The 17,532-nt window shown below is 46.7% G+C and overlaps 1 protein-coding gene across 1 annotated transcript in view; it reads left to right on the top strand.

Moving 5' to 3' along the window:
• Positions 1 to 16,590, top strand: part of LOC126106633 (zinc finger and SCAN domain-containing protein 12-like) — a 174,853-nt gene extending 158,263 nt beyond the window's left edge. The window contains exon 7 of the mRNA XM_049912988.1: positions 14,829 to 16,590. Within this exon, the coding sequence (XP_049768945.1) occupies positions 14,829 to 15,687 (859 nt within the window). The 3' untranslated portion in view covers positions 15,688 to 16,590. The remainder of the gene's footprint in view (positions 1 to 14,828) is intronic.
• Positions 16,591 to 17,532: the final 942 nt, after the last annotated feature.

Raw genomic sequence — 17,532 nt, forward strand, 5'->3', positions numbered from 1 at the left:
CGTCCGGTCGCGTCTTGACTATGGATGCACCGTGCTTGGGTCAGCGAGGCCTTCGTATCTGAAGATTCTTGACGCAGTACACCATGAGGGTATCACGCTGGCCACTGGGGCCTTCCGTACCAGTCCCACCCCAGCCTGTGTGCTGAGGCAGGGGAACCGCCGCTCGCCATCCGGCGGAAACTCCTCACGGTGCGACGTGTGTGTCAATTCCTTGCCTGTCCTACCTCCCCTGCGTAACCTTCCGTTGCTCGACCGCCTATGGAACGTCTCTTTTCCAGTCGTCCCAGGGCAACGAGACCATTTGGGATTCGTGCCAAGCATTTGCTTGAGTCCCTTGGTGTGGAGCGTGTGGCACCACAACTCCAGGGTTTTACCCGTCTGCCTCCCTGGTTGCTCCAGACGCCCAGCGTCCTTTTAGACTTGTCAGAGTACAGGAGGAGCTGCACTCCTGCGTTTGTTTTTACCTCCTTACTTTACGATATTTTAAACCAGCATCCCGACCATGTACCAGTATTTACGGATGGCTCTAAACAGGGGGACTCTGTTGGTTGTGCTGTTGTTTTCCCTGATCGAGTCGTCAAGTTACGGCTTCCCGCGGCGTTTACCATCTTTGATGCCGAATCGTTTGCGATCTTGCGGGCATTGGAGCAGATGAGATGTGTTGTGGCGTAGCAAGACAGCCACGCCACTCGGAGGTAGCCGAAAGGCACGCGTACACACACGCCGGCTGGCGTGAATTCTGGAACAGGATACCTAATTAATGCTATAAGAAAAGTATGCAGCTCCTTTAATACTTAACTTTAATGCAGCCTTGTGGTACATCGCTATTGACGATACAAATGAGTCTATCTCCAGATACGGTTAATTACAATCACTGTAAGGCTAATGGCGCCTTGCTAGGTCGTAGTCAGGGACTTAGCTGAAGGCTATTCTAACTGTCTCTCGGCAAATGAGAGTAAGGCTTCGTCAGTGTAGTCGCTAGCAAAGTCGTCGTACAACTGGGGCGAGTGCTAGTCCGTCTGTCTAGACCTGCCATGTGGTGGCGCTAGGTCTGCAAGTACTGACAGTGGCGACACGCGGGTCCGACATGTACTAATGGACCGCGGCCGATTTAAGCTACCACCTAGCAAGTGTGGTGTCTGGCGGTGACACCACAAGATGTGTTCCCAGTCTTAAGTTTCTCATCTGTTCTGACTCCCTGAGTGCCCTTCAGATCATGCAACATTTGTACCCAGCGGATACGGTCCTCCAGAACATCCATGATGCCCTACTCCAGTGCAACGGCAGGGGAAGGAGGTTTCTTTCTGATGGGTGCCGGGGCACGTGGGTATTAGGGGAAACGAACTGGCGGATGTGGCTGCCAAAGATGCATGTTCCCTTCCTCACGTGTTGAATGTGCCGTCCCCCTCCATGCTGTTACCTCCCTTTTGCGTTTTCGTGTTATGCGTCAATGGGAAGAGGAGTGGCTGGCAGTTGGTGAAAATAAGCTGCGTGTGGTCAGGGCCACCACGCGGCCATGGCGTACGTCCTACCAGTCATGCAGGCGGGATGAGGTTCTCCTCACTCGCATCCGCATCGGGCACAGTCCCTTAACGCGTGGTTTTTTACTCCGGCGGGAGGACCCCCCCCCCCCCCCAATCTGCAGTGCTTGTGGCGTCCAGATTACTGTCCGCCACATTTTACTTGACTGTCCTTTATTCTCTGACCAGAGGGCGCTGGTTTCCTTGCCACCGGATTTGCCCTCTATTTTGCAAGACGGCGCAACGACTGTGGTTAAGGTCTTACGGTTTTGAGTCCTGTCCAATTTGTTGTCTCGGATTTTAGGGAGAGGATTTTAATGTGCTGCTGGGTGACTGACTCACCCAGGTTTTAGGTAAGAGGTCCGCCAGTCACGATTACCTACTTGTTTCACTTCGATTTCTGTTCTCTTTTCCTTGTGTTTCCTTCCCTTTTTCAGTGCGTTCCTTTTCCACTTGTTTTGCCTCTTTATGTGAGGATTTGGAAATGCGTCAGGCCTGCGTCTTTTAGCCTTTCTCCTTGTTCGCTGTCCGTCTTCGTCCCTTCACCGCATGTGTTCCTGTTTCTATGCGTTTGGGCACTGATGACCACTCTGTTTAGCGCCCGAAAACCTCAAACCACACACACACACACACACGCAAATGTTGTCTTGGGACATGGTTTTCCTATCGACGTTTTGTGACTTTCATCGGGATTGTGAGTTTTGCCGTGCACGCAGTTTTGTAGAAGCTCTGGATCTGCTAAACACCGACATATTCCCCACATTGTGACTGGAAGAAAACGCCGCAGGAATAAACAATATGAGGAAATGAAGGATAACTAAGGACCGTAGCCCCGTGCGAGCCCTGTTAATTATTATTTTTATCACACTTGTGTAGTAAGTGAAGCTCCAATAAATTTTTTTTCACAATTTTGGTCACTTTCGCGGACGTTGAGTTTGTCAAATGGAGGTTAAACAGTAATCTTCCATCAAGATCACAAATGTTTACTAAATATTTTGAATCCCATTTTTCTTGTGCTCATTGCGTTGTATTACAACAGTCTTAATTTAATTTCGTATTCCTTGCTACAAATATGTATTGCATTTTAAGATGACCATCTCTGTAATACGCATTTATGAATCCACCTTACATTAAAATTTACACCATAGCAGCTGATCAGCACGAGTTGCGCCCGCTCTTGTCAGTACAGAAAGGCAAACAATGAAACACTACCCTCTCCCACATCGTCTAATCCCGGAGTGACTGTGCTACTTACCCCTCTGTTCCTAAAGTGAGCGGCCAGGTTTACTTAGCTCAAGGCCGGTTTCACGAAAGTCAATTAAAATTAAACACACGTTAAAATATTACAACATTGCAGTGCCTATATTATTGCGAGCTATGATGCAATGTTTCTTTCGACAAGCATGCAGTACATTACGGCGGCTAAGCCAGCTGACTTCTCTGTGGTATGGTATGTCACCGAACTCTTACCCAATTTCAGCTAAATATGTGCGAAACTATCTATGTGCAAGCCCGTGGGATCTCAAATAATTAATTCCCCGAATAATCACCTGCATGACGTCTCCCAGTTTTGCTGCTTTTGCACAGAGTACCTCTTGTTCCCCTTTCATTGCAGGTGCTCCGTCTGTTGTCACTGACACCAAACGTTCCCAGTTTAAGCCAGCTGAATCGACAGCTTCTTCAACGGCTTTTAGGATGCCCGCGCCGGTGGTCGTGCTTTTTAAGGAAATATCTACACTCCTGGAAATGGAAAAAAGAACACACCATACTTGCTCCGGACACTGCGAGAGGGCTGTACAAGCAATGATCACACGCACGGCACAGCGTACACACCAGGAACCGCGGTGTTGGCCGTCGAATGGCGCTAGCTGCGCAGCATTTGTGCACCGCCGCCGTCAGTGTCAGCCAGTTTGCCGTGGCATACGGAGCTCCATCGCAGTCTTTTAACACTGGTAGCATGCCGCGACAGCGTGGACGTGAACCGTATGTGCAGTTGACGGACTTTGAGCGAGGGCGTATAGTGGGCATGCGGGAGGCCGGGTGGACGTACCGCCGAATTGCTCAACACGTGGGGCGTGAGGTCTCCACAGTACATCGATGTTGTCGCCAGTGGTCGGCGGAAGGTGCACGTGCCCGTCGACCTGGGACCGGACCGCAGCGACGCACGGATGCACGCCAAGACTGTAGGATCCTACGCAGTGCCGTAGGGGACCGCACCGCCACTTCCCAGCAAATTAGGGACACTGTTGCTCCTGGGGTATCGGCGAGGACCATTCGCAACCGTCTCCATGAAGCTGGGCTACGGTCCCGCACACCGTTAGGCCGTCTTCCGCTCACGCCCCAACATCGTGCAGCCCGCCTCCAGTGGTGTCGCGACAGGCGTGAATGGAGGGACGAATGGAGACGTGTCGTCTTCAGCGATGAGAGTCGCTTCTGCCTTGGTGCCAATGATGGTCGTATGCGTGTTTGGCGCCGTGCAGGTGAGCGCCACAATCAGGACTGCATACGACCGAGGCACACAGGGCCAACACCCGGCATCATGGTGTGGGGAGCAATCTCCTACACTGGCCGTACACCACTGGTGATCGTCGAGGGGACACTGAATAGTGCACGGTACATCCAAACCGTCATCGAACCCATCGTTCTACCATTCCTAGACCGGCAAGGGAACTTGCTGTTCCAACAGGACAATGCACGTCCGCATGTATCCCGTGCCACCCAACGTGCTCTAGAAGGTGTAAGTCAACTACCCTGGCCAGCAAGATCTCCGGATCTGTCCCCCATTGAGCATGTTTGGGACTGGATGAAGCGTCGTCTCACGCGGTCTGCACGTCCAGCACGAACGCTGGTCCAACTGAGGCGTCAGGTGGAAATGGCATGGCAAGCCGTTCCACAGGACTACATCCAGCATCTCTACGATCGTCTCCATGGGAGAATAGCAGCCTGCATTGCTGCGAAAGGTGGATATACACTGTACTAGTGCCGACATTGTGCATGCTCTGTTGCCTGTGTCTATGTGCCTGTGGTTCTGTCAGTGTGATCATGTGATGTATCCGACCCCAGGAATGTGTCAATAAAGTTTCCCCTTCCTGGGACAATGAATTCACGGTGTTCTTATTTCAATTTCCAGGAGTGTAAATAGTCCTTCGTTATGTGCAGAGCAGTGTCCACGCCGCGGACATAAATCACTAATTGCGCGGTGTATGAAGTATCTGTGGACTCATCAAGTTCGATGGTAAATGCAATAAACTCCCGCACTGCACTTCTTAATTGACGGTAAACGTCACCTGCCATGGCACTTATACGACGACTTACAGTCCGCCGCGAAAGAGTGATAGCTCGAAACTGATTTGCGTTCAGTGGGCAAAGTAAATCAGTAGCGCCATTGATGCACTCCTTTATAAACTCACCTTCAGCAAATGGTTTTCCAGCTCTCGCTACATTAAGCGCAATCTTATATCTTGCACGTACCGCTGGGCTATCATTGTTGTCGTCCTGAAAAATTGAAAACAGTGCTCTATAAGATTTTAAATCAGTTATATGAGAGACATGACGAAAGAAAGTCGCAGATCTCTCGTGACAACAGCAACTTACGTCAGATTCATCTAGTATCGTCAGATGGCTCTTCTTAAGCTCAGTCAATTTCCCCATCCGCTCGGAATCCGACAATAAATTGTACTCGTCCTTGTGAAATTTATTATAATGGCGTTCAATACTAAACTTCCGCTGACCAGCGAGAATACTGCCACACATTAAACATTTCGAATTTTCACGTTTTTGCACAAAGTAAAACAATGATTCTCTCATTCCTTTTTAAAAGATAGCAGATCTCCACTTCTCCGTTTCCTCGATTCACTCTGCATTTTCCGGTTCTTGAAATACAACGTTCGCTACGTAGTGGTCGCTTCGCATCAACGTCCGCAGCTTAGCCTGGCACCACACTGCCGCAACCTGCCGGCTGTCGCCACAGCCCCGGTCGACGCCTGCACGCGAGCAGCACACGTGCAGCGCTGTGCGCTCGTGAGCCGCGTGCAGCGTTTGCCCGCCCCTGCGTTAGACTATCCCAGCAGGATTCGCGGCCAAACCCAAAATTCCTTATGTTGTCAGCCATGTGTGTACGACCTGTACTCGTAGATCCATTATGTATATTTCCGTACAAGGGAGATATGTTACTTGCATGCGTGTCCAAAGGACGCATGGTTGACGACGTATGGAAGATTGGGCCTGGGTGTGAGTCGTGCTCGGATAGCCTAAAGATAAGGCGGCCGCTCCCGATTATCGGAAAATCCTTGTTCGATGATGATTATTTATGGCGGAGGTCATCACCGTCCTTGCATTAATGATATACCGGTGAACATTGTGAAAATCTATGGAAAAAGGGCAATAAACGAAAAACCAACTTTTATCCCCCCATAAGAACCGTAAAGCAACCCAAATAAAGCGAGCTTCAGAAAAGCCCATTGTAAAATTCCAACGCGACATAGCAGAATAACTAGATAAAATCATGGATAAAATACCTGTAAAGGCTTTGTTAAAAAAGGGAAGATGACCGAGGTTGGATGACTACTTACGAGAGACGTTTGAAAAGTCGCTGCAAAAATAAAAACTACTTACGTGTTTGAGGTAAACCTTTTTTATTTTTCGACATAGTCTCCTTTTAGACAGATACTCTTCGTTCAACGCTGTTCTAATTTGTTGATCCCGTCCGAATAATAGGAATTGGCGAAGTCTGCAAAATAGCTATTAGTTGCTGCAATCACCTCCTTGTTTAAATAAAATCTTTATCCCCCCAGCCATTTCTTCAAATTAGGGAACAAATAGCAGTCCGAGGGAGCCAAGTGTGGAAACTAGGGGGGATGTGAAATGAGTTGGAATCCTGTTTCCATTAATTTTGCGACCACAACGGTTGAGGTGTGTGCTGGTGCGTTGTCGTGATGGAAAAGTACTTTTTTGCGGTCCAATCGCCGGCGTTTTTCTTGCAGCTCGGTTTTCAAACGGTCAAATAACCATGAATAATATGCAATTGTTTTACCCTTTTCCAGATTATCCCTAGAAAATCCCAAAATACAGTCACCATAACCTTTGCAGCCGAACGACTGGTCTTCGCATTTTTTGGTACAGCTTCTCCCTTTGTAACCCATTGTTTAGATTGTTGTTTGGTCTCAGGAGTATAGTAATGTATCCCTGTTTCATCCACAGTGACGAAACGACGCTTAAAGTCCTGCCGATTCTTCCTGAACAGCTGCAAACCATCCTTGGAACTCTTCACTCGATTCCGTTTTTGGTCAAGCATGAGCAATTGCGGAACCCATCTTGCGGATAGCTTTCTCATGTCCAAATGTTTATGCAAAATAATTCGAGATTCACACAGCACTAGCAATCTCACGCACCTTAACTCTTCTGTCATCCATTACCATTTCATGGATTTTATCAATGGTTTCTGGAGTCGTAACCTCCACAGGGCGTCCAGAACGTTCAGCATTACTTGTGCTCAATTGGCCACTCCGAAACTTTTGAAACCAGTTATAAACTGTTCTAATAGAACGTACAGAGTCACCATAATGTTTATCAAGCTTGTCTTTAGTCTCCTGAGGCGTTTTGCCTTTCATAAAGTACGAGGGCAGTTCAATAAGTAATGCAACACATTTTTTTTCTGAAACAGGGGTTGTTTTATTCAGCATTGAAATACACCAGGTTATTCCCCAATCTTTTAGCTACACAACACTATTTTTCAACGTAATCTCCATTCAATGCTACGGCCTTACGCCACCTTGAAATGAGGGCCTGTATGCCTGCACGGTACCATTCCACTGGTCGATGTCGGAGCCAACGTCGTACTGCATCAATAACTTCTTCATCATCCGCGTAGTGCCTACCACGGATTGCGTCCTTCATTGGGCCAAACATATGGAAATCCGACGGTGCGAGATCGGGGCTGTAGGGTGCATGAGGAAGAACAGTCCACTGAAGTTTTGTGAGCTCCTCTCGGGTGCGAAGACTTGTGTGAGGTCTTGCGTTGTCATGAAGAAGTAGAAGTTCGTTCAGATTTTTGTGCCTACGAACACGCTGAAGTCGTTTCTTCAATTTCATAAGAGTAGCACAATACACTTCAGAGTTGATCGTTTGACCATGGGGAAGGACATCGAACAGAATAACCCCTTCAGCGTCCCAGAAGACTGTAACCATGACTTTACCGGCTGAGGGTATGGCTTTAAACTTTTTCTTGGTAGGGGAGTGGGTGTGGCGCCATTCCATTGATTGCCGTTTTGTTTCAGGTTCGAAGTGATGAACCCATGTTTCATCGCCTGTAACAATCTTTGACAAGAAATTGTCACCCTCAGAAACATGACGAGCAAGCAATTCCGCATAGATGGTTCTCCTTTGCTCTTTATGGTGTTCGGTTAGACAACGAGGGACCCAGAGGGAACAAACCTTTGAATATCCCAACTGGTGAACAATTGTGACAGCACTACCAACAGAGATGTCAAGTTGAGCACTGAGTTGTTTGATGGTGATCCGTCGATCATCTCGAACGAGTGTGTTCACACGCTCCGCCATTGCAGGTGTCACAGCTGTGCACGGCCAGCCCGCACGCGGGAGATCAGACAGTCTTGCTTGACCTTGCGGCGATGATGACACACGCTTTGCCGAACGACTCACCGTGCTTTTGTCCACTGCCAGATCACCGTAGACATTCTGCAAGCGCCTATGAATATCTGAGATGCCCTGGATTTCCGCCAAAAGAAACTCGATCACTGCCCGTTGTTTGCAACGCACATCCGTTACAGACGCCATTTTAACAGCTCCGTACAGTGCTGCCACCTGTCAGAAGTCAATGAAACTATACGAGACGAGGCGGGAATGTTTGAAAACATTCCACAAGAAATTTCCGGTTTTTTCAACCAAAATTGGCCGAGAAAAAAAAATGTGTTGCATTACTTATTGAACTGCCCTCGTAGATTAGTTTAGATTAGATTAATTATTCATTCCATAGACCCATAAAAGAGGGAATCCTCCTGGGTGTGGAACATGTCAGATAAACACGTTACAAAAATGTAATTAGAAAAACTTGAGTTTCATTAATTTTAATGATCCTCAGTCAATAAAAAGTAAAATTATGAACATGAATTAAATTTAAACTTCTAATATTTACAGGTTTAATACTTACATCTGCTTTCATTATATCCATCTTTCAGACATTTGCTAGTTTCTTGGCTATTACAACCAAGTATTGTCAAAAATTGAAACAAATGGTTCATTTCAGTGATCCTCAGGTAAGAAAAGTCAGATTATGTACAAGATTTAAAATTAAACTTCCACTATTTACAGACTTAAGACTTACATCTGCTTTCCATACATCAACCATTCACACAGTAGGCAGTTACTTGGCTGTTACAACCAAGTATGTCAAAAATTAAAGTATAAAAAATTTTCATTAAAATGGTCTACTGCACTTGTCGAGAAACTCATGAATGGAATAGAAGGAGTTGGCCACCAAAAATTCTTTTAAATTATGTTTAAATTGTGCCTTGTCTGAAACTAAACTCTTAACGGTTGCTGGTAATTTATTGAAAATATGTGTTACTGAATACTGGACTCCTTTCTGGGCAAGAGTAAGTGATTTTAAATCTTTATGTATATTGTTCTTATTCCTAGTATTGATACTATGTACTCAGCAGTTAGTTGGAAAAATAGATGTATTATTTCAAATGGTTCAAATGGCTCTGAGCACTATGGGACTTAACATCTTAGGTCATCAGTCCCCTAGAACTTAGAACTACTTAAACCTAACTAACCTAAGGACATCGCACACATCCATGCCCGAGGCAGGATTCGAACCTGCGACCGTAGCAGTCCCGCGGTTCCGGACTGCAGCGCCTAGAACCGCACTGCCACCGCGGCCGGCATGTATTATTTACAACAAACTTCATTAAGGAATAAATATACTGAGAAGCTGTGGTTAATATGCCCAATTCTCTGAATAGGTTTCGACATGATGTTCTTGGATTTACACTACTCATTACTCTTATTATACGCTTCTGTACTCTAAAATTTTTTCTCTGTTTGTGGAGTTACCCCAAAATATGATACCATATGACATAATGGAGTGACAATAAGCAAAATACGCCAGTTTTTTTATATTGATGTCTCCTATTGTTTAGGCGCTTTGGCAGTTCGTTAGTAGATTATGTTGCTCCCAACTGAATTTATTATCAAGTTGTAATCCCAAGAATTTTACACTCTCAACTTCTCCTATTTCCATGTCATCATATTTTATACACATACCAGAATGAAAGCTCTGAACTGCATATAGTGGCTCTTTTCAAAGTTTAATGACAGTGAATTGGCTATGAACCACTTATTAATGTCAGTAAAAATTTGATTAGCTACTCTTTTTAAATCTGTATTTGATTTACAATTTATTGCAATGTTTGTATCATAATGTTTCATAATGTTTCGTAATGTATCATAATGTTTAATCACCACAGGAAATTCTTCTTCGTCCATTTTTTGACAATCACTCGACTTCCTTGCCAGAATGAGATTTTCACTCTGCAGCGGAGTGCGCGCTGATATGAAACTTCCTGGCAGATTAAAACTGTGTGCCCGACCGAGACTCGAACTCGGGAAAAGGTCCCGAGTTCGAGTCTCGGTCGGGCACACAGTTTTAATCTGCCAGGAAGTTTCTCGACTTCCTTGATTCACACGAACGCCAAACACAAAGAAATAGACCAATATGGCTGAAACTTGGTGTGCGTTCTTTCCTAAGGTGCTGCTAACTAAGCATGACCTCGATACGCGCCGGTGGTGCCATCTCTCGGACTTTGCACGTACTTCTCAAACGCCCCTCGTATAAATAATAAGTGACCCAACCATTCTGTGACACGTTAAGATCTCACACCAAATATTTTGGGAAGAATTTCGGACACCGCACAAAATACACTCCTGGAAATTGAAATAAGAACACCGTGAATTCATTGTCCCAGGAAGGGGAAACTTTATTGACACATTCCTGGGGTCAGATACATCACATGATCACACTGACAGAACCACAGGCACATAGACACAGGCAACAGAGCATGCACAATGTCGGCACTAGTACAGTGTATATCCACCTTTCGCAGCAATGCAGGCTGCTATTCTCCCATGGAGACGATCGTAGAGATGCTGGATGTAGTCCTGTGGAACGGCTTGCCATGCCATTTCCACCTGGCGCCTCAGTTGGACCAGCGTTCGTGCTGGACGTGCAGACCGCGTGAGACGACGCTTCATCCAGTCCCAAACATGCTCAATGGGGGACAGATCCGGAGATCTTGCTGGCCAGGGTAGTTGACTTACACCTTCTAGAGCACGTTGGGTGGCACGGGATACATGCGGACGTGCATTGTCCTGTTGGAACAGCAAGTTCCCTTGCCAGTCTAGGAATGGTAGAACGATGGGTTCGATGACGGTTTGGATGTACCGTGCACTATTCAGTGTCCCCTCGACGATCAACAGTGGTGTACGGCCAGTGTAGGAGATCGCTCCCCACACCATGATGCCGGGTGTTGGCCCTGTGTGCCTCGGTCGTATGCAGTCCTGATTGTGGCGCTCACCTGCACGGCGCCAAACACGCATACGACCATCATTGGCACCAAGGCAGAAGCGACTCTCATCGCTGAAGACGACACGTCTCCATTCGTCCCTCCATTTACGCCTGTCGCGACACCACTGGAGGCGGGCTGCACGATGTTGGGGCGTGAGCGGAAGACGGCCTAACGGTGTGCGGGACCGTAGCCCAGCTTCATGGAGACGGTTGCGAATGGTCCTCGCCGATACCCCAGGAGCAACAGTGTCCCTAATTTGCTGGGAAGTGGCGGTGCGGTCCCCTACGGCACTGCGTAGGATCCTACGGTCTTGGCGTGCATCCGTGCGTCGCTGCGGCCCGGTCCCAGGTCGACGGGCACGTGCACCTTCCGCCGAGCACTGGCGACAACATCGATGTACTGTGAAGACCTCACGCCCCACGTGTTGAGCAATTCGGCGATACGTCCACCCGGCCTCCCGCATGCCCACTATACGCCCTCGCTCAAAGTCCGTCAACTGCACATACGGTTCACGTCCACGCTGTCGCGGCATGCTACCAGTGTTAAAGACTGCGATGGAGCTCCGTATGCCACGGCAAACTGGCTGACACTGACGGCGGCGGTGCACAAATGCTGCGCAGCTAGCGCCATTCGACGGCCGACACCGCGGTTCCTGGTGTGTCCGCTGTGCCGTGCGTGTGATCATTGCTTGTACAGGCCTCTCGCAGTGTCCGGAGCAAGTATGGTGGGTCTGACACACCGGTGTCAATGTGTTCTTTTTTCCATTTCCAGGAGTGTATTAAAACACGAACAACACTCGCCTCGTTATCAGTTAAAATAGAGGGTAGATCCTGTGGGGGATCCAGTTCAAACCTCAGGTCGTCATATAAAACACACTCACTTAACATATGTCGTATTGACAACTGTGTACCGCGTATCTGACGTACTGGGGGATCCTCCCGACGTAGGAGGAAGCCACGTGTCAGTGGGCAGTGTCACATTCTAAGCCGTGCAAGGAATACTTCTTCAAAGCGTCGTGGGCGGAAGGAGGTAAACCACAGTCGTACTGAAGTTTTTGTGGAACGTAGCTTATTATTACCCACTTCCAGAGGCAGAGCCTCCCACTAACACGTGACCTTCCTGGTCACAAATTGGTCCGGGTTCGAGTCCCACTACGGCACAAATTTTCACTATTGTCATTCCATTAAACAGCTGATGGTATTCCAAACTCGCAACTGCGAATACATTTCATGTATTACAATATTACTGTCTCTGTAAGTATGTTTGCTTCAGGAGCTCTTAACGTTGGTTGACTATGTCGGATTCGATAGTTAGGTGTTCTTTATTCGTGTCAGAGGTACACTAAAATGAACCCACATACAATGCATACAAAGAAAACTATACAGTATTCACCCAGAATTGGGCAACTTTGATAGCATTGGGTGCTGCAGACGTTAAGTCCTTCATGCTACAGCTGGTTGGGCATGAGTTACATTTGAAGAGATGCCGAGTTGTCTGCAATTCACCGCATTCGCACAGTGTTGTGTTGGCATTTGGCAGTTGGAAGTTCCATTTAAGGAGATTGTCCCTCGATCTTGTGACTTCGGTCCGCAGTCTGTTCAAGGACTTCCATATGACCCACTTCTCCATGTGTCCAGGCGGAAGGGATTCTTCTGGTGTCATCCAGTTTGACAGGTGTTGGCATCTTTTTTCCACTTGGTGAGCCGGGTAGCCGCAGCTGATCCTTGTAAGGGCTGTGAGGTTGTAAGGAAACTCTTCCTGGACTTCAGTCTTGGCTTAGCAGGTTAATGTCCAAGAGTGGATGTGAGGTCAGTGTATTTGATTTATGCCTCTCGATGTTAGCGGCGACCTCTCTTCTGATGTCACATGGAGCAATCCCAGCGAGACATTGAACTTATCTACATCTACATCCATACTCCGCAAGCCACCTGACGGTGTGTGGCGGAGCGTACCTTGAGTACCTCTATCGGTTCTCCCTTCTATTCCAGTCTCGTATTGTTCGTGGAAAGAAGGATTGTCGGTATGCCTCTGTGTGGGCTCTAATCTCTCTGATTTTATCCTCATGGTCTCTTCGCGAGATATACGTAGTAGGGAGCAATATATTGCTTGACTCCTCGGTGAAGGTATGTTCTCGAAACTTCAACAAAAGCCCGTACCGAGCTACTGAGCGTGTCTCCTGCAGAGTCTTCCACTGGAGTTCATCTATCATCTCCGTAACGCTTTCGCGATTACTAAATGATCCTGTAACGAAGTGCGCTGCTCTCCGTTGGATCTTCTCTCTCTCTTCAGTCAACCCTATCTGGTACGGATCCCACGCTGCTGAGCAGTGTTCAAGCAGTGGGCGAACAAGCGTACTGTATCCTACTTCATTTGTTTTCGGATTGCATTTCCTTAGGGTTCTTCCAATGAATCTTAGTCTGTCATCTGCTTTACCGACGATCAACATTATATGATCATTCCATTTTAAATCACTCCTAATGCGTTCTCCCACATAATTTATGGAATTAACTGCTTCCAGTTGCTGACCTGCTATATTGTAGCTAAATGATAAGGGATCTTTCTTTCTATGTATTCGCAGTACATTACACTTGTCTACATTGAGATTCAATTGCCATTCCCTGCACCATGCGTCAATTCGCTGCAGATCCTCCTGCATTTCAGTACAATTTTCCATTGTTACAACCTCTCGATATAGCACAGCATCATCCGCAAAAAGCCTCAGTGAACTTCAGATGTCGTCCACAAGGTCATTTATGTATATTGTGAATAGCAACGGTCCCACGACACTCCCCTGCGGCACACCTGAAATCACTCTTACTTCGGAAGACTTCTCTCCATTGAGAATGACATGCTGCGTTTTGTTATGTAGGAACTCTTCAAACCAATCACAAAATTGGTCCGATAGTCCATATGCTCTTACTTTGTTCGTTAAACGACTGTGGGAAACTGTATCTAACGCCTTGCGGAAGTCAAGAAACACTGCATCTACCAGGGAGCCCGTGTCTATGGCCCTCTGAATCTCGTGGACGAATAGCGCGAGCTGGGTTTCACACGATCGTCTTTTTCGAAACCCATGCTGATTCTTACAGGGTAGATTTGTAGTCTCCAGAAAAATCATTATGCTCGAACATAATACGTGTTCCAAAATTGTACAACTGATCGACATTAGAGATATAGGTCTATAGTTCTGCACATCTGTTCGACGTCCCTTCTTGAAAACGGGGATGACCTGTGCCATTTTCCAATCCTTTGGAACGCTACGCTCTTCTAGCGATCTACGGTACACCGCTGCAAGAAGGGGGGCAAGTTCCTACGCGTACTCTGTGTAAACTCGAACTGGTATCCCATCAGGTCCAGCGGCCTTTCCTCTTTTGAGCGATTTTAATTGATTCTCTATTCCTCTGTCATCTGTTTCGATATCTACGATTTTGTCATCTGTGCGACAATCTAGAGAAGGAACTACATTGCAGTCTTATGAAATATGGCTGAGCATCGCGAGCCAAACGAATACTTGATTCGGTCGACATGCGGCCAGTTGGCCGCAGTTTGACGACCACCGTGTTATGCCCTTTGTAACATTGTCAGCAACGCCTGCTGTACACTGTGCATTCGCATGTGCATTGTGAGATATTTAAGAAAGTATCTTAATATAATTTTTCATTTGTAATATAGTACTGTTATGGCAAAGCATTCTGACATAGTTTCTTCCGCAATTCTGCAGTAGTGTACCTCCTGGCGTGGGAACGGACGGCAATGGCAGTGGCGGTTCCCTAGAACGCACCACCAAGCAGGAAGCCTTCTGTGAGCACGAAGGCGATGCTCAACATCTCGCCAGCAGCTGCAACACCTGCAGAAAGACACCTCTGTACCTGCAGGACCCGAAGGAGCATAAACAGGTGACCAATCGTCTAAATTCGTTCGCGTGCAGTGTGTGTCACAGAAGGTTCAAAGGAAGAGAACACCTGAAGAAGCACTCCCTCCTCCACAGCGAGCGCCCATATAAATGTGACGTGTGCAACAAGGCGTTCAGACACTGCGGCACGCTGAAGATGCACTCACGGCAACACACGGTGGAACGCCCTTACGTCTGTGAAGTGTGCCACAAGGCGTTCAAGGTTTTCGGCAGCTTCGAGAGTCACTCACGTCTGCACGCGACCGAACGTGTGTACTTCTGTAAAGTGTGTCACAAAACGTTCAAGTGTCTCGGCAACACGAAGGGGCACTCGTGCGTGCCCAGGAGCGAACGTCCTTACTTGTGTTCCGTGTGTCACAGAAAGTGCAAAACTGTCGACGAGTTGAGGAGCCATTCACGAGTGCACAAACGCGAACGCCCGTGTATTAGAAACGTGTGTCGTAAGAAATTCACAGGCAGCAACGCCGTTAAGAAGCAGCCCACTGTGCGCGTGAATAAAGGCCCCCAGACCTGTGACGTGTGTCAGAGGATATTCCCGTGCGGGAGCAAACTGAGGGAACATTCCAGAGTGCACACCGGCGAACGTCCGTTCACTTGCGGCGTCTGCCCCAAGGCATTCAAGCGAAGGTCTTGCCTGAAACGACACATGGCAGTGCACAGCCTCTAACGGCCTTATGACTGTGTTGGGTGCTGTAAGACGTTGAAGACTAGATGTGGCTTTAAGACGCGTCGAATCTCATGTCCTTAGACTACTCTTATGACTGCTTGTGCTGCAAGGGCTAAGTGTTTCTGCAACTTGTCAGTTGGAATCCTTCGGTGCTGCACCTGTGCTAGGGTGAAACGTCAGCTGTGTCATCGCTGTGACCATGGTTGTAACATAGCTATATGAATGCGTGGTGTTTATTGTCCATCGAGGCGAATCAATTATATGACGTTATACTTTCTGTTATTTCGGACATGCCGGAAAGAACAGACACCACGCAATCATAATAATACAGGGTGTATCAAACAGAATCATCCGATTTGGAACGCCTATACAGGGTGTTTCAAAAAGAACATACGTATTTCGAATGCGTTCATTCATTCATTCATATTATTTTTGTTCTTATGGACAGTGTTTGACCTAATATACCTCATGATGACACAATTTTCACTTCTTTCCTTTCTTCCTTCTCTCTTCTCAAAAATCTCATCATCCTCTGACTATGCCCTTGTTTCCTTTGTTCCGTCCATAATGCTCCCGTCTTCCTCTTCTCATTTACCATAAATTTTTCGTTCCTAATTTTGTTCCTGAATTCCTTTCTGTCTTTTATCATTTGTTTGTTGTTCCCCAGCTGCCTTATGTCTTCCTCTATTTCATGATACCAATTTGTTTTAAGGCTTGAATGTTTTACTATATCAAAGATTCTCTTCGTAAGTTCGGTGTTGTCCATTCTCTGTATGTGTCCGTAGAAATTTAGTCTGCGTTTTCTGATCATGTCTGTGAGTCTAAAAAATGGTTCAAATGACTCTGAGCACTATGGGACTTAACATCTGTGGTCATCAGTCCCCTAGAACTTAGAACTACTTAAACCTAACTAACCTAAGGACATAACACACATCCATGCCCGAGGCAGGATTCGAACCTGCGACCGTAGCAGTCACGCGGTTCCGGACTGAGCGCCTAGAACCGCGAGACCACCGCAGCCGGCTGTCTGTGAGTCTGTCAGTGTGTTGTTATGAATTATTGGTAAATCTTTTCATCCATATGCCATCTTTGTGTATTGGTCCGAATATTTTCTCAGAATTTAGCGTTCTATTCTTTCTGTCTCCATAATGCCTGATGCTCCAATTGCGGTCGTTTCTGACGTATATAGTGCTTCCGGTAATATAACTGTTTTGTAGTGTCTAATTTTGGCCTGTCTTGATATGCTTTTCTTATTATAATGTGACCATGTGAGTTTGTATGCTTTCTGGAGTCTTTCTGTTCGTTCTATGTTGGATGCCTTGTTTGATACTACTAGTTGTATGTATTCCACTGAATATTTAAATTTTTCGACTTTTTTTACGGATCCATACATCGTTTGCATGATGTGTACATCGTTGATTTGTCGTTCCATGATATATCCGAAGACTTGTTTTGGCAGCTATTTCACGTAGGTGTTCCAGTGCTTCCTTTACCTCCTGTATTATTACCTGCTAAGTATGGCTATGTCATCTGCAAATGCCAGACGTTCTATGATTGTTCTTGTTTCACGTGTTCTTCCTAGCTGTATTCCTTTAACTTGTTCTTCCCATTGTTTGACAATTTTGTCTTAGACTATTTTAAACAGGACTGGTGAAGGCCCATATCCTTGTCGGACACCTGTGTGTATCTGGAAGGGTTCCGAAATTTCTCCCATGAACTTAATCTTCGAGGTGGTGTCTTAAGAGCGTCTGTTGTATAATTGCCCTGGTTTTTCTTTCCATGCCATATTATTCCAGTATGTCAAAGAGCGTTTGTCGATCTATGGAGTCGCATGCTTATTTAAAG

Source organism: Schistocerca cancellata, chromosome 10, assembly GCF_023864275.1.
Source record: "Schistocerca cancellata isolate TAMUIC-IGC-003103 chromosome 10, iqSchCanc2.1, whole genome shotgun sequence".
Classification (NCBI taxonomy): domain Eukaryota; kingdom Metazoa; phylum Arthropoda; class Insecta; order Orthoptera; family Acrididae; genus Schistocerca; species Schistocerca cancellata.